At 31.3% G+C, this 18382-nt stretch overlaps 1 protein-coding gene across 3 annotated transcripts in view; it reads right to left on the bottom strand.

The window, feature by feature from the left end:
- Nucleotides 1–13858, bottom strand: part of LOC143055449 (uncharacterized) — a 41812-nt gene extending 27954 nt beyond the window's left edge. For 2 of the 3 annotated variants that reach the window (XM_076228592.1, XM_076228594.1), the window contains exons 1-5: nucleotides 13525–13845; nucleotides 4196–4284; nucleotides 2002–2497; nucleotides 1632–1732; nucleotides 675–1167 (exon numbers count right to left, since the gene is read on the bottom strand). In XM_076228592.1, the coding sequence (XP_076084707.1) occupies nucleotides 675–1167; nucleotides 1632–1732; nucleotides 2002–2497; nucleotides 4196–4211 (1106 nt within the window). In that variant the 5' untranslated portion in view covers nucleotides 4212–4284; nucleotides 13525–13845. Of the gene's footprint in view, nucleotides 1–674; nucleotides 1168–1631; nucleotides 1733–2001; nucleotides 2498–4195; nucleotides 4285–13524 lie in introns of all 3 variants that reach the window. The other variant, XM_076228593.1, reaches the window with a different exon arrangement.
- Between the last annotated feature and the right edge of the window lie 4524 nt (nucleotides 13859–18382).

Raw genomic sequence — 18382 nt, 5'->3', positions numbered from 1 at the left:
GATACTCAAGTCAACAGAACAAAGCAGCAACATCAAACACATCAATTCGAAAGACACAAAGTATAATACGAAAATACTTGCAGTAATAGACAGCTTGTTAAAAGTCAATATCAGTGGCCGATAATAATCGTATATCCAAGACTAAAATATAAATCAGTTCACATCCAACTTCCAATGGATTACGTATGAGGATGGCATTAACAGTAAAAAAAATATAATCTTGTGCAAAAGCAACAATATTAGTTGAAGAACTTTAAAAGTACATATGTGTAAACAAATAATATATCGTTTAGTTTTAGCTTATTGTGAAAATAACAAAATCTATGCTGATAAAACCAATACTCCAAGATAGATATAACAACAGTACTAGTGTGCAATTGGTAACCATTTGGAATATAGTTATTCAAGGATCGATAAGTTTGACCTGAACCTTACTTAATTTACCGGTTTTGAGGTTAAACACATCATCGTACAAATTCAAACGTGCTATTCCGTTTGTTAAAAATGTTTGCTTCCATACTTCCAAACTATATATTTGTATTTATCAAAATATTGAGAGTGGGTTAAGGATTCGGAGTAAACAAATTCTTGGGTTACTGATTTACCAGGAATACAAAGTTTACGTTAATTGAAATTCAAAACACGGGCATAACACAAGAGCAAATATGTATTACCGTTCCGTGAATGTAAAGATTTCCTTTGAAAATAGGTGATTTTTATTCCGTTTCATCATAGTATGTTCTTCCGCACATATTGAACATAACGGTTCTGGGTATTTACAATCCAAGCAATAACATGTGGCTTGTGAATGTTCTCCAAGTTCACAACAAATGGCGCATCGTACAATTTGCTTTGATATGACTTGGATCTTATGATCTCTGGACATATTTTGTGATTGGTGAATTTTCTGGCAATTGCCGCATAACATGTCTTCGCAATTTTCACAAAAATAGTTTGCCGCAGTAACGATGTTATTAAATTTACATAGATCGCAAGTATAAACATTGTTTGCATCATGTGGTATATTGCCGAGACGATGATTTCTAGTGTTTTTGCTAATCGTGTGTTTTTTCATGCATGCTTCGCAATATCTTTCTTCGCAATCGTGACAAAAATATATAGCTATTGTTGGTTTTCCTCTTTTTTCACATGGTTCACACTTTGGTTCTACAAATAACAAAACAATACTGGAAATTACAATGTAGTAATGCGAGCTCATTTCGGGAAAGGGATTGAAATATATAAAACTGGTAGTGAAGACTTTGGAAATCACGTGTTTCCATTATTACAGTATATGTTTTTAGATGCAATTAGTATAATTTTGGTCTGAACTTTCTTGGATCTAAACTTTTTTCATTTTCAGGTTGTTCTTTTTCATTAATTTTTCACCAGAACTATTGATACACAAGCACAATCTTAATTACTAGTATATTTATGTCACCGTGATGCAAATTATATTTCGTATAAATTCTGACTTAAAATAATATGGTAATGACATAATGCTGTTATCGGTAACAAATTTCGATTTCAGTCAAAGTAACAATCATGCATAAACTAATAAGACAGAGGATAATTTCATAAATATAAGTGATCCCTTATATTTTAAAAGAAAATAACGACAAATCACTGACCTGTACTTTTTTCCTGTACATTGGTGATCAGTTTTTGAGCCTTTACAGTTTCAGTTTCATTCTGAATGTTGGTTTCAAGCCTTTCTATCTTCTGACTAAATCTGAAATGAAATTTTCACTTTATCTGCTTCAAAGATTACATAAGAACCATAACAACATGTCTAAAGGTTTGCAATTATATGTTTCATTTAGCAGTTTGTCAAAGAAATGCAATCTCAATTTGTGATGAAAAGTTAATTAAACCTTAAAGAATACTTTACTGTAAGGACTTTAACTATCATATTTTATTTTAAATTATTCGTTTGTTTACATAACAATTAATTGGTACTTATCTCTTTTAACTACCAAAATATACAACAACACAAATTACTTCAGATTAAGTGTAAACTTGTTCTTGTTCATCTTATGATTCTTTGTTTTCTTCATTAGTTTGTGTTGGTCTGCACAATCATCACACAATGGTTCTGGATCTTCGCAGTTTAAGCAAAAAGCTGTTGCAATTTTGTTCGTATCATTAGCTGAACAAGGATAGCAAGATACAGGCCTTGGTAAAGGTTTGATGGTATGTCCTTTATTCTGTTTTTGAGATAAATGTACCATTGTACAGCTTTCACAAAGGTATTCGTCACAGTCTTCACATCTGTTTACTGGATTGACATTGTGTTGATTTTCGTAACATGGTTCACAATGATGAGTGGCTGGTAAAACATCTTCAATGGTCAGAACATCATGGGCTTTAGATGATTTTTGAGAACTATGGCTAGCAAAACAACGTCCACAATAGTACTCTTCACAATATGTACAGTAATATTTTGAATGCTCATTTTTGTTTGTCAGCGAACAAGGTTCGCATAGTGGCAGTGACTCTAAAATTATTAGGTATATGCTATATGATATAATTATGTATTACTATATTGTTTTTTTTTAATTGACTTTGCTAACATCATTTTCTTTACTAATCTAATACAACATTTATGTACAAGTTAATTTGAGTTGATTGTCTCTTGCAAGTATCAAATTTGAGTCTTTTAAAGGACAGGGCCACATTAAATGAGTAACTCATATCGACATATATAGTCATGGTAATTGTTTTGATTTGTATTGTGACAATAATTGTATGCATTTCAAGATTGTATTCGTGACAAAATTGTGTTGTAGTTAATGAAAGATGTTCGTTGTTTTTGTGCGGTTTACATGTTTTACCGTCTTTTATTCTATTTATTTGTGCGTTTCTCTGTGCTGAGTTCTCTTGCGTTTGTTGTTGCTGTATTTCTGTCACATAGTGTTGTAATTAAAGGTATATTTGTCACCATTGCCATATCAGCGTGATGTTTGGCTGCCATCAAACCAGTTTAATCCATTTCTTTTCTTAAAATATCCTATACCAATCAGGAATATGGCAGTTATCATCAGATAAATTCTTTTCTATGTGTGTTGGCTTTTTTTTTCACTTCAATGTTTCTCTTCTTTCGTTGTTTTCCTCTTATAGTTAATGGGTTTTTTCTTCGGTTTTATTTTGTAAACGGATTTGATTTCTCTTTATCGAATCATGACTTTTGAGAAGCGGTTAACTATTGCTGCCTTTATTTATCGTGATTAGGTACATACAACTGTTTTCAAATTTTTCTAATATGACATTAATGTACACAAAAATCCTGAAATCAGAGGAAAATTCAAAACGTTAATTCACTTATCAAATGGCAAAATCAAATTCTCAAACAAATCAAACGAACGAACAACAACTGTCATATACCTGACAGGGTACAGACGTTTTCTTATGTAGAAAAGGGTGAAGTAAACCTGGTTTTATAGCTAGCTAAACCGTTACATTTTTCTATTTAAGCCATTGCTGTTGCTTAAAGGACTTTCATCTACTGTTTCATGTTCAATCGATATTTTCATTAAAACAAATCCAATATTATGACATAATCAAAAAACGGTATGATTTAAATGAACAAGTAATATACTAGCTTAATGAAGTAAAATATCTTTTTTACAAAATCGATTTTTTTTGCAGTATGTCGTTATATTTGAGATATAATGATTGGCTTTTATATTGTGTAATCCAATGATGTCGTTAAAACCTTAATGACCTCTGGATTAAAACTTCAAGTGATCATAAAAAATGAATTATAAGAAACATTTCGATGATCATTCATGTCTAGCATCTTATATGAAATCTCTGGGGGAAATGTGCTCTTCATTAAAAGCACGTGATAAACATACAACATTAAGTTTGAAAAGTGACTGTAAATCTCTCTTCTTAGAGTCTTCCTTATTTTCATATACTTTTTTTTAATAATTCGGATGACAAAATATGCATGAATACTGGCATCTTGAAATTGTAATGTCTTAAACCTTAGATATTGATTTGACAGAAATAACACCATTCTAATTTTTTTTATGGCCGGGTATAACAAAACAGTATAGATAACAAGCTTTCAAATGACTAATAATATTGCTATGTGTTAGACGGCTGTATTGAAATTTTATGGTAAATTTATATCCATTATATATTCGATTTATAGATATATCTTAAAAAGGCATTTCAAACTTTTATTTACCTTTTGCCCGTTCCATTATCGATATTCTTCTTATATAAATAGTTTTGTGAGCTATTTGTTTTTCACAATTGGTCAATATCTTTGTTATCCTACAAAAATGAGTAAATGTTTATAGTTACATCTTCAGATATAAATTTTGTTGCGTTGTTTAATATTTACTATTCGGGTGTATCAATGTCGATCGCGATGTTAAATCTCCATTAACCTTAACCATATTAACATTTAGTTGAGATTTGACTGCACACGTTTACCTGGTAAGGTTTCTAAAGTATGATTTAAATGTTAACAAAGCGTGGCGAAAATGGTTATTATTAGCTTGTTTATTAATATCTTAGTTAAATTAATGTGACGAAAAGACACAAATAAGTCCACAAAACACTACATAGAACATTTCATTACTAAGCAGCAAGTTACTCACCAGGATGATCGTAAGTCCTTCAGAAGTACGAGATGAATCTGCCCAAATGGTGGCTCATATCATATTGATCATGATGAGCACAACCAGTAAATAAAGTAATTGAGATATAGTGTAAATACAAATTACATCCATTTCGTACACAATTACATATTCGATGTGACTTTTTATTAAAAATACTGCGTCTTATTAGAAATAAATGATATGTTATCTTAAAAGACCATTTTAACAGTGTCCACATTTGAACTGTACATTACATATTAAACACCAATTACGTAATGGATTTTGTATCTCGGACAATGCTTCAGGATAGATTTAACAATTGTACTGACGCTTGTAACAGTTGTATACAATTGTTTATGAGTGACAACAAATTTTCTATTTAATCAAAATAGTGTGCAGATTATAAAGAAAGGTTTGTGTTCTTTCTGAACAATAATACAATGGACATATTTAGATGAGAACAACTGCTTTATACTTCACGTTGTGGAGTTCTAATGAAGAATATATAATATGTACGAATTCAAATTGTGATGTACGTAATATCAAAGATAATTTTTATATGTGCAAAGAGGGACGAAAGATACCAGAGGGACAGTCAAACTCATAAATGTGATGCAAGATTTGTTCAAGAAATGTCATGAAAAACAAAAAAAAAATCCAAATAAAGCATAATGTTTAAGCCATAAACAAATTTTAGATTGGGATTTTAGAATATAATAAGAACATTTTGAATTTATAAATTTTAAAAATGATGCAAGCATGTCAATACGTTCTGTATTTGAAATGAAGTGTATACAACAGAATAATGAGAGCTAGTATCCCATGAAACCATTCAAAATGAGAACAATTGTCCAAATGGCAGGTTAAAAACGTCTGAAATCTTTTTATATTTTTGAAACATCGATATAACAGGAAAACGAAAAGTACTTCTGAAACTTTGTTACATCAGGTGGTTTTAGAGCCTCATTATTCCCTAAAACTAATTGTTAGTGAAAAATGTGTATTGTTTTAATCACAGTAAATTCAAATTTTGAACAGTTTCGCTGACTCTTTAAAACTTATATTTTCTACTAAAAGTACTAATAACACTATGAGCATTTATAACTGTACAGTTAAGTCTGCCTTATATCTTGACTTACATCTATAAATTGACATATAAAATGAGGGTCGGTTAATATTAAAACGTTACGACAAATATGATTTCAGCTTCCCAATTGTTAATTTTCAATTTGTATTCAATACATTCCATGCGATTGCATACGAAGTATACTGTCAATAATTCGGGTTTGTATTTCCTATCATGATGTCCTTGATCGAGGGTTGCTAATCACAAGGAAGCTATTAAATCAAGCGTTCCAAATTTTACGGACGGCATCACCAGTTGGTTGATTGTTATGGAATATTCACTTTACAGATGATAGTGAATATGTTCCTGAAGTCGTAACTACAAAATGTATCATCCCGTTCGCTAAGAACGAATGTGATCTACCGAAATAGACTTTTTACAGGGTTTGTACTTACATACGCAACACGACGGGTGCCACATGTGGAGCATCTGAGATCACCCCCAGCTTTTGGTGAGATTCATGTTTTTTAACCTTTTTACTATGTTGTGTTTTGTGTACTATTGTTTGTCCGTTAGTATTTTTCATTTTTCGCAATGACTGGTATTTTTTGCTCCTATAGTTTTAACCTGATATCTGAATAACATGAAGTTATTGTAGAAAACAATTAACATACATTTTGTCATTATTCTCACAATTGACACGCTATCACTTAGATAGGGAAACACATCAAAGGTTTTCTACTAGTTGTCTTTCATGGGGAATGAGAACAGGAAATGTGAATTCTCACATTAACTGGTATCTCTTGCATGTGTCTTGTGTAAAATACAAAGCTATAACAACGACACTCTCATATTACCTTTTTCACAGTGTAGAAAGAAAACGATATACATTTCATTTGACTGAAGTGTCGGGAAAGAAGTCAAAGTGAAACCAGAAGGTTTACTAATTTAATTATAAATGCTAGATTGTTAAAATTCAACATATACCAGAAACATAGGTATTATATGTTGCAATTATCAGGAAGGAGCTTCTTGCAAGACAGTAACTAATGTGCCACTCCGAGAGTCTACAATACCTTCTGGTTGAAAGCAAGAGATGTCATTTATATATGACCTGTTAAGCATAGTCCCTCGCATACACATACACACATAGAGAATTCTGGATGATCGTTTAAAAATGCGAGATGGCGCAGATTTGGTTAAGCTTGGATGGCTTTTGGATCAAAGATAAATTTTCAATCGTTGACAAAGCCTAAATCCATTAATTCTTTTCTTGCGAGAAAAAAATTATGCTAACAAATAATTTCTATGTTGTGACCCTCAGCAATACATTATAAATTTATTTTACACAAAATCCAACATTTATCCCCTGAAACTCATTAATAAAAGTCTTATATTTTTTGTAGGTGTTTATAAAAAATTAGTATTTTAGAAAGTGAGTATATTTTTTTCTAACAAGCCTTCATACAAAACATTTTGACGTAAATTCATTACAGTATGATTAAGAAAGAAAATTAGGTAGTACATGATTTCCTTAATGTAATTTGTACCTATCTCAATTGCTTATAAAACACGTGTCTCATCACAGCGTAGAAAAGACTGTCGTTCCGTTAAAGCTAAGGAATATATATATAATTTTTTGCCCTGAGTTTAGTACAAAGTGCACGAATTGACTTGTATTAAATATAGCGGCTGCACTGATCTATCAATTAGGATAAGACATACTCATAATTCTGTTATCTTCCGCATATTGATGAGCCCATAATATTAAGTGATGATTGTAACATATACGGTATTTAATATTTTTTTAAATAATGCAAGTTTGTTTTCATTAATATGTTTGCTGTCAGACGTAAAGAAGTTATGTACGTAATGAATAATTGAAATCAGTAGACTTTTCATTTTTGATTAGATTCAGATAGTCGACTTTGTATAAACATTTCTTTGAATGTTTGTAATGATGTTTGCATCTCATTAAAGTTATCAAACAGTAATCTTCAAAACACATCATAATTTATATTTTCCATAAACATTGGAGTTTCATAACACTTGACAACCAAAGTACATACAAACTGCTAAGTCTTTTTTCATTAAAAGTGTATAAACCTCTGCATTTTTGGGAAGGCATAATCAATTCTAAAAATAATTGTGATCATGAAAAGTTTATACATATTGTTTTATGCAGATTTTAATCTGTTATCAGATACAAGATATAGTATAACAGGTATTAGATTTTCAAAGGATTAATTTTTTTATTCATACATATAATATATAGAAAGTATTGTAGAACTTACACAGGTACTTTTTGATATAAGATTTTATAAAGATTTAATAACACAAAATATGATGTTATGCATTGTGTTGGTGAATATACAAACCAAAGTCTTCAATTGATTATTTAATATACAAACATCTTTTGTCAGTTGACACAATCATCTTTAGCAATATAGTCGTCACAAACTTACGTCACTGTTATGATTTGAGTTGGATTGAAATTAAACCCTCACAAAAACACAAAGACTCATGTATCATTATGACTGATTTTATTATGCTATGCTATTTTTAAAAAATGACTTGATAAAGCAAATGTTATGGCATGAGTTGTCGTGGTGAATACACACACCGTCTTCAATTTATCATTTGTTATATACAAACATCTGTAATATTTTGACAGTTGACACAGACAACTTAAGCAATATTTTCATCAAAAACTTACGTCACTGTTATATTTTGAGAGAGGTTGACCTACACACCTTATAAAATATCAAAAAGAATCATATATCATTAGAATCAAACAAGTGACTAAAATACATGAAAAGTATTTTTGTTAAAGAGACTTAAACTGGTTTGAAAGCAATACATAATGTAAACTTCTCTGAATTACCAAGACAAGTACAACATATGTACTATTCTCGTTTTTACAAATTAAGTAAACACATGCAATGGATGAACTATGCAACAATATTTTAAATCATAACCTTATATATGAGGGTTTATGTTGTTATGGCCGATTCAGTTTAATACCGTATAGAAAAAGCCATCGATCTAACGTACGCACGTTCATGGTTATTTTCAGAAGAGGTTCTTCTCATGATAAAACCTACATGTATGTTTCTGTTTATCTAATTCAGAAAAATATGTATGAGCAAAATATTAAATTTAGTTCCAATTCTATCATACTGATCTTTGTGATAAATCAATGCGTCCAGTGCTTGCGATTCAAACGTGTAACCTTATTTGTTTTCTATTTTTATTCGAGTATCCCTGAGTAATCTTTTTTGGGGGAAACGGGTGTCTAAAATACAACATTTATGGAGAGTGAAGTTGTAAAATATTGAGACGTATTTATTACTTGAAAGGAATAAGATACAATATAGGAAGAACGTCTGGCCTAAAATTATTACATGTTCAGACATATACATCAAAATTAAACTTTGATTTAACAACAAAGTAAATATGTTATCGACTTTACGCCGGACACAGCTGGTTTGAAAGATATTTCAAGCTACCTGTCATTATAAATCATGTAATGTAGATACAATGTAGATAAACAAAGACGTGGAAAAGCATATATCGATGCAGGCACTGTTGTCATGATGTCACAGAAATAAGGGTTTAGATCCCGCTGAGGAATGAACAAACTTTGATGGCACGCTGATCTAACTTTGTAAGGCCTGAAGTTGAGACGAAATTTGAATACATACTGTATTGTTATGCCATTGTTTTTCTTCATTGACTAGTTGTTAAGGGGGTTGGTATCCCAAAGTCATGTTTAACCTCGCCGCAATTTTGCGCCTGTCAGGAGTCTCTGGTCTTTGTTAGTCTTGAAGGATTTTAAATTTTAGTTTCTTGTGTATAATTCGGAGTTTATTATGATGTCCATTATCACTGAACTAGTATGCATATTTGTTTAGAGGCCAGCTGAAGGACGCCTCTGGGTGCGGGAGTTTCTCGCTACATTGAAGACCCATTGGTGGCCTTCGGTTGTTATATGCTCTATGGTCGGGATTGTTATCGCTTTGACACATTCCCCATTTCCATTCTCCATTGTATGCCAATTGAATCCTGCATGACTTACTTACATTCTTAGCATTTCATAAGTACTTTAATTTGTTCACAACAATTTACAGGCAAAATGTGAATTAGTTTAACTACAAAACTATAGAAAGGTACATAACGTCAGTATTAATTTCAAAGAGTGATGTAACGGTTCAAAAACGTTCTATAGTATAAAATGGAAAGCCAATTGTTACGCTTTTGAAGACACGTCTGTAAGTTTCGATATATATTTTTGCAGATGCAAGAAATGGGATAGAAAAATCACTACTTAGTCGATTTGCAATCTTTGGCGTTTTAGCTTCCGTAACATTTATTTTTTTAAACAATAAATTTATTTCTATGTGAAAACTTTGCTCAAACAAGAGGAATGTCTTTGGATACAAAATGCGGCACAATTAACCGTACACTTGTCACGTTTTTTTTTGGAACATAACTGTACCAGGGGATGAAGGACAATTTCGGTATAGAACATGTCGAAATATCCTAGAAAGGTTCCAAAAGATATATATCGAGACGACTGCAGTATCATTCGAATGACGGACAAATATTCATTTCCTACATTATAAACAGCTTCCAGAGACCTATTAAGTTTATCGTGAAAATAAAATTTAATGAACTATACATTGTGTATATTAAAGCTGTTAAAGAAAACATAGAGGTGAACACCGATGCTTTCTTATAAGACCCCAACCCGCACAGAAATTATAATTTCATTCCTTGTCGTTATTGGCCTTGATTTTCGTAAGTGTGATTAGCTAGTAAACATGCAGAGTATTTGATGATTAAGAGTAAAGGGAAGAACTTTTAAATGAAATTTTAACATTTCCAATTTTACGGAAAAACAGGCAAAATAGTCCCTCGAGAATAAAACGTAAATTTGTACACACTCAGGCAACTCTTTGCTATACGATTTAACATGACTGAATGAATCCAATATAATGCTATATGATTTTCTTGGTATATACACGAACCGTCTTGAACTTTTTATTTGTTTTATACAAACATCTATAAATTTGATAGTTGACACGGGGAAATTTAAATCGTCGTGACAAAATTACTTCACCGTATTAATTCGAGTGGATATGCACTCTGAAACTTTATACCAGGATAATCAAACAATACCAATGTACAAGAAAAAATATCAAATAAGATTTTTAAAGATAATAAAAAGTGTATAAAACTTGTTTGAAAACTATGCATAATAATTACTGTTTAAATTAAGAGAGACAAGTACAACACGTTTAAATATTTCCTCTTTATAAAGTTTGTTGATTAAGACAGCACTACAGTCTAACAGTGATTTTTTAATATATTTGTTTACATGTTTTATCACATAATTTTTAAGTAAGTATTATTCTGCACAGTTTGTAAAAATTCCAAAATCATAAACACATCACAACAGGAAGTAAACTGATAATGAACTTATGTAAATAAAAAAAACATTGTAATCATTATAAATATATAGGCATTAAGGAGGGGCTAATATGTCAATCATCTGTTGATACAAGTGTCCAGCTGGTTATCCCTAACCACATGATATATAGTGTGATCTTATCTCATTGTATCATGTTTATTGCAACGAAGGTACTTTATATGAAATGAAAGTAAACTTAGAAAAGGAAAAAGATATGAAAAGAAGAAAATCTAAAGGGAAAACATATAACCAAAATGAACACAACTCTAAAAGAGTGTGAAAGTACCTTTTAGAGCCTCTAGCTGACAAACACTTTTAATGTTCTTACTGCAAAGAAGAAGAATATGTCTCTGAATCTGTCTTCTGTTGGGAGTTTTAGGCATATAAACCAAATTTCAATTGATGCGAAATTTTACACTTCCATAAAACTCAAAAATCATGTAGGACAGTCTATTTTCAAGAAATGAGATGGCCTTGTTCTTTTTTTTTAGCATGTCTTTTATTGATATTTAATAGTATATGTTTCTTTTTTAAATACAAATACAAATTATTCTTTATAGTGATAATAATAATGTTAGATATTGATAATATACAGCTGGTAATTTCTGTTATGCTGTTATATTAGACTGTCTGACAGAGGCGGAGCTTTGTCAATAATTTAACTACTACATTACAGATGGTGGTCAAATCTGTGACATCAAACTCCCACTAAATTCAAAGTAAGTGTTGGTCAATGCACACATGATGCACATTATACAGTATTAGAGCATCAAAGAAACAAAGTGCGTGGTTCTGTTGATGAAATATTGGTGTCAAAACACTTCTGAGAGTTCTCAGTGGAATGTTTGTATTTATGTTGCATTAATAGCTGTTATAAGGGAGAAATTCAGTTTTAAGGTAATTTCTCAGAACAATTTTTTTTGAGAATTGTTAGCGAAAAATGAAAACAGAAACTTGATGAGTTGGTACCCCTGTTGGTTTGACTTTGTAATTAAAGGGAGTATTTTCTACAATACCGTGTCCCAGTTTTTCGATAATTTGTTTCTAAATGAATTTATAAGTCTCCATAAATGAAAGGTGCAATGGCAACTACATGTAGCAGTAAGATCAATATATCTTCTTACTAGAGGCATATATAAAAAATCTGATAAACAGTGATTTAGCTTGTGTATGGTTGATTAAAGTGATAAAAACAAATTTTTACTACCATTTGATCGAATGTGACAATTTCGTCCAAGTTGGAGACGACTTTTTTGGCAATTAATGATCTATATTTTGAGATTACTATTATAAAAAAAATATTTTTATATAAAAAGGAGTAAAATTTCAGCTTTAAAAATGAGTTAAAGTTTTTAGAAATGAATTTAGGAGTTTTGGAGAAATTAATCTTAAAGAATTGTTTTTTTTTTGAGTCAGATAATTCTTACCTTAATTAGAAACATGCACATGCAAGCAATGGACCATCTCAAGCAAGATATATTTATTGCTAACAGCTTAAGAAAGTCAATGCGCTAAAAAATGCATTGATCTTACGGGTAACGGTTTATTATCATTTTTAGAAAATAGTATTTTTTTTTCATGCAGAAAATTGTGAAAATTTTAAACATAAAAAATGCAAGTAACGTCATTGACAACTCAAACATTTATCATTTGTATCAACAGGATAAATTGACATAAAAGTACGAGATGATAGAACTCGCCATTACTGAAAGCTAGTTAAAAGCCATAATCATTATCAATAAAAAAAATTAAAAAAATCATGCACCAAAGACTAAAATCAATTAAAACACATCCAAGGGATTTAGTATTTTAACGTCATGGACAGTCAGAAAAGATATGACTTGAGCAATGCCAAATGTTATAATATCGACCGGCTGTAGGGTAGTTTGGTATTAACCACAACATTGAAAAAATGAACCTGAATGTGTATTTGAAAATCCAGCTTGAAGAAAAATTACATAATTCATGTAATTTTGATTTTATTTGCTGATGACAAAATCGATATTTGTGCCAATGTAAACTATATCCAAAAATATAATTACAACATTTGAACGCAACCTTTAGCAATAAGCATGAAAGACATAATTAAAAAGAGTAAAACGATATGTTGGAAATCGTTAGACACTTTCAAGCTGTCATACATTCTATTAGACATAAAACAAATAAACCGTTTTGTAAATTGCCCATAAATCTTATGAAAAGTGAATATTTATTAATTAAATGCAATTTAAAGAATGATGCAATTGTACATGATCGTTGCAAAATGGTTAAAATCTATATAATGACCCTTACATTGTATTAACTCAATTATCTTGAAATAACATAGAACCAGATTTATACATCTAACACTAAAAAAACAGTACTTTACTTACTCTTACTGTTACAGAGTCCTACTAATGTGTGTATCAAAAGCCTGACCTGTATGATCATTTCGATAAAACAAATTGCGGAAATATGTCTACAGGTCTAGTGTTATTTTCAACAACATGCAGTTCGAACGTTGCCATTGGAATTTTCCATTGAGTTGTTAAGCAAAAAAAAATATAAATGTAATCCTTTTGTATTTAATATCCGATTGATAGTTAGATTTTCAGATTTTGAAATGCGCCATAAATATCGTTAAGATGAACTTACTATATGTGTGTTTCTATTTATATAGCACTGAAACTAGTTTAAGGTCAAATTCTCAAAAGATATAAATAGTAACATGTGTAGCAAGATGAGAACTATGTGATTTAAAAAAGTTCTGAATTATTCATTTTTTTTTAAAACAAACTATAAATAACTGGATCATGAAAAGAAAAACTACAGTGTCAAGGTTATTGTAGTTATTTTCACAGATAAATTTCAAATTCAACACTTTCATTATAAAATGGATTTTACATAATGTCCCTTCAGTGTAGCAGTGTGTAGCTATAAATTAAAAAAAAATATTATTAGCATTAAAAACCCAAACTATAGTACACTTGGTTTTTATTTTCCAGCTGAATAACTCCTCCAGGTGTGGTATTTTCTCGCTGCATTCAAGACCCATTGGTGGCCTTCGGCTGTTGTCTGCATTATTGTGGGGTTGTTGTCACTTTGACACATTCACTATTCTGAATTTTAACTTTTGGTAAATTGGTCCTACATTTTTTTATTCAATACTTTTACAAAGAGCTTTTAATATTGTACTTGTATAAATAGTTGTCTAATGCTGAATACTATCTATCGATCTTAATAGAGATCTAATGGTAATCTTTGTTGTTGCGTTCCTGTTAACATCTCCATTTGTCATTACAAACAAGAAAGGAATTATACAAAGTAGATAGAGTTGATAAAGTTTTCTAAGGCAGAACATAAAGTCGATATGTTTTGTCCATGTTCTCATTTAGATTATCGCGTTGTTCTAATTGGGTGTGCTCATGATCACGTCATGGCGTTTGAATAGTTTGTAATATCAAGACTTTTTTTAGCTTGCTATGCGATATGGGTGTTGGTCATTGTTCGTGTTGTTGGAGTCTGTAAAGATATAAGGAAAACTCAAAATTACTGAAGACATTATTATTGTCAAACTTACGTACTATTTCTGTTTGTTGATCTGCAAATTTTGTTACCATAACGGAGCCATCAACAATCAGAAAATGCTTGAATGAAACTATTAATAAGAAATGTGTTTTTTTTCAAATTGTCCGCTGGGTGATAAAATCTTACGTTTTATTTTGTTAATAGTTTACGATGTGTATGGACTTTTCAGTTTTTAAGTCACCTTGCAGCTTAGCACTTTTATTATACTTTTGTATTAAAAGTAGGTGTAATTATATTTGTATTTCAAAAGCAATGTAAAAGTATTAAAAACTTATAAAGACATCTAATGTTGCCATTTCAATTTTTGTCGCTTATTCCATTCTCTTTATAGTTGGTGAGGAAATCTGACAAAAACGTCAGAACTGTTGTTAATCGGCATCTAAGTGTTTTCATTGTACTGGCAAACTTAGCAAACACAAGCATATGAACATTATATAATAAATAATCATTTCAAAAGGTATGATGCTAAGTATGTTAAATTATTTGAATACGTTAGGACACCTGTTTCTGAAATTTCTGGGAAGCCGATTAGCAAGTTGCTTTAAGAAATCACGATGTGTATTAACTAAATAATATAACAAAAGCATTTCCAGAACACAAATAAATGTACTTATAAAATTAAAGCTAAAGGTAAATAATGATATTTTATGAACAGAAGTTTACAATGTAATAACCAAACATCCAGTATATACAAATAACAAAAAAAAAAGGTAACCCTGACTTTTGAACATAACTCTTAACGAACATTGTACAACTGTATATGCCTTTTGAGTGTTGTTAATGTGATTCACTATATATCCAGGTTACGGTTTTATAGCCGAATCGATATGCGATGCAACGATATTTTTCTTTTTGTACAATTCTACATAATCATCCAACATTGGTCTTTAAGAAAGAACTAACTGTCTACATTCATTTTATTCTTAATTAGGTCAAGCAAATTCATACATATAGAACACTCTATGCAAACTTATGGAACGCCGGAACTGTCTTATAGTGTAAATATTTAATGTGTTTTGTCGGTTTGCCCTTACGTCCTGTCATTTCTTCTTTATGTTATGTGCAGATGCCTTTATTTCCTGACACGGCATATCTGTCATGTATGTGTTATGTCAAATTAGTAATTTGTTTGGTCAAACAATTGTATGATGTGTCATTGCTAAACTTTGTTGTGTAAAATATGCATTACAATATGCTGTAACTACTATATATTCTGTGAATACTTCGAAACTTTATAATCAACTACCTTTACATTCTCTCATATTTTATCTATCTTGTGTCTATTCTTCTTTTACGTAAGTCAGTTAATAATTGCGTCAAGCGTTATTGTTATGTCAAATGTTCTAAACGTTTTGTTTTGATACACCTTTGTTCTATGTAAATCTCATGATATTATAGTCTTTTGGCGTTATTTTGTGTTTATACATATGTATCTCCAGTGAAAAACATAATACATCATGGTATAATTCATATGCGTTTTGCCGTACAGTTGATACTCTCTGTTAGCATTCATTACGTCATGTGCAAATGCCTTTTACATTATGTGCAAACAACTTATACGTTTTGTGCAAACCTTGTTTACCTTATGTGCAAACATCGTTCACCCTATGTTCAAACATAGTTTACCTTATGTGCAAACACCTATTGCGTTATGTGCAAATACCTATTAAGTTATGTATAATAACTACATCATTATGTGCAAACACTATTATGCTATGTGCAAATACCGCTTACATTATGTACAAACACCATATAAGTTATGTGCAAATGCCTATTACATCATGCCCAAACATCTATTACGTTATGTGCAAACACCTAGTACGTTATGTACAAACACTTATTACGTCCTGGTAAACGCTTTTTTGACACAGATTAAAACAAAACGCATCAATGAAATGCATTTTGAAAAAATAAAGAAGATTAAAAGTTTGACCTTTCTAACAAACTTTGGATTTTTATATATTGATTGGTGTAAAAATGCTATATACATACGGTGTATCTAGTTTTATGGGAAATTGTTTTGCTCTACTTTAAGAGTGTGCGTTATGCATCAAATTGAGAAAGAAAATGGGGAATGTGTCAAAGCGACAACAACCCGACCATAGCGCAGACAACAGCCCAAGGCCACCAATGAGTCTTCAATGTAGCGAGAAACTCCCGCACCCGTAGGTGTCCTTCAGTTGGCCCCTTAAAAATATGTATACTAGTACAGTGGTAATGGACGTCATACTAAACTCGGAATTATACACAAGACACTGAAATTAAAAATCATACAAGACTAACAAAGGCCAGAGGCTCCTGACTTCGGACAGGCGCAAAATTGCGGCGGGGTTAACCATGTTTATGAGATCTCTTTATCCACAGTTGTTGATATGAATTTATCTTTTTGTTCAATATTTCAACGATTTTCGTATAAATTAGAAACCTCATCTTATTTTCCAAACGGAGAGTCATAAATTCACTGAATATTATTGCGGGATATATGGTATAAAAGAGAGACGAAAGATACCAAAGGGACAGTCAAACTCATAAATCTAAAACAAACTGACAACGCCATGGCTAAAAATGAAAAAGATAAACAGAAAAACAATAGTACACATGACACAACATAGAAAACTAAAGAATAAACAACACGAACCCCACCAAAAACTAGGGGTGATCTCAGGTGCTCCGGAAGGGTAAGCAGATCCTGCTCCACATGTGGCACCCGTCGTGTTGCTTATGTGATTACAAATCCGGTTAATAGTCTAATTCGGTAGGTCACATTCATGAAAGGGAAGGGGATTGTAGTTACGACGTAAGGAACATATCCGATATCATTTGTGAAACGGTTATTCCATAACGGTCAACCAATTCGTGATGTCGTCCGTAAAATTTACGAAGGGATGATATCAACTTCACCATTTGGAACTCTGGGTTTAATAGCTTCCTTGTGAGCAGTAACCCTCTATCAAGAAAATCATGATAGGAAATGCAAGTACGGGAATATCGTATCAATTGGGAGATATATACCCCGTCTGCAGGTGCTGCTGGAATGTTGCTACTTAGAAATGGAAAGTTCACAAGTGGAAAGCTGAAATCATCTCTTTTGTCGTAAAGTTTTGTTTTCAACCGACCCTCATTGATTTTCTAGATGTAAGTCAAGATATGAAGCCGACTTAACTGTATCTGTAGTATCCTTTATCTCCAATTCGATGGGATAGATGCGTTCCACATAGTCACCAAATTTTGAATTGTTTAGTGAAAGAACGTCATCTATATAGGGGAAAGTAGAGTTAAAGGATATTGCTAACTTCTTATCTTTCTTCCTAAGAAGTTCCTGCATGAAGTCAGCCTCATGATAATAAAGAAACAAGTCGGCAAGTAGAGGGGCACAGTTTGTTCCCATTGGGATACCGACAGTCTGTTGAAAAACACGTCCTCCGAACGTTACAAATATGTTGTCAATCAAGAAATTAAGCATCTTGATAATATCGGTTTAAGAGAATTTTTTGTTTGAATCAGAGTGATTCTTTACAAATTATGATTTATCCCTCCCTAAGACAAGATACTTGTATCTACGTTGGCCATTCTTTTTTATGAAGCAAAGTAATACCAACTCTTTCAATTTGTCTTTTAGTTTGGAATGTGGAATACTTGTGTAAAGAGTAGAAAAGTCCAATG

This window comes from Mytilus galloprovincialis, chromosome 12 (assembly GCF_965363235.1).
Source record: "Mytilus galloprovincialis chromosome 12, xbMytGall1.hap1.1, whole genome shotgun sequence".
Lineage (NCBI taxonomy): Eukaryota > Metazoa > Mollusca > Bivalvia > Mytilida > Mytilidae > Mytilus > Mytilus galloprovincialis.
Note: the sequence above shows the minus strand (reverse complement) of the source record. Positions and strands in the feature narration are given on the sequence as shown.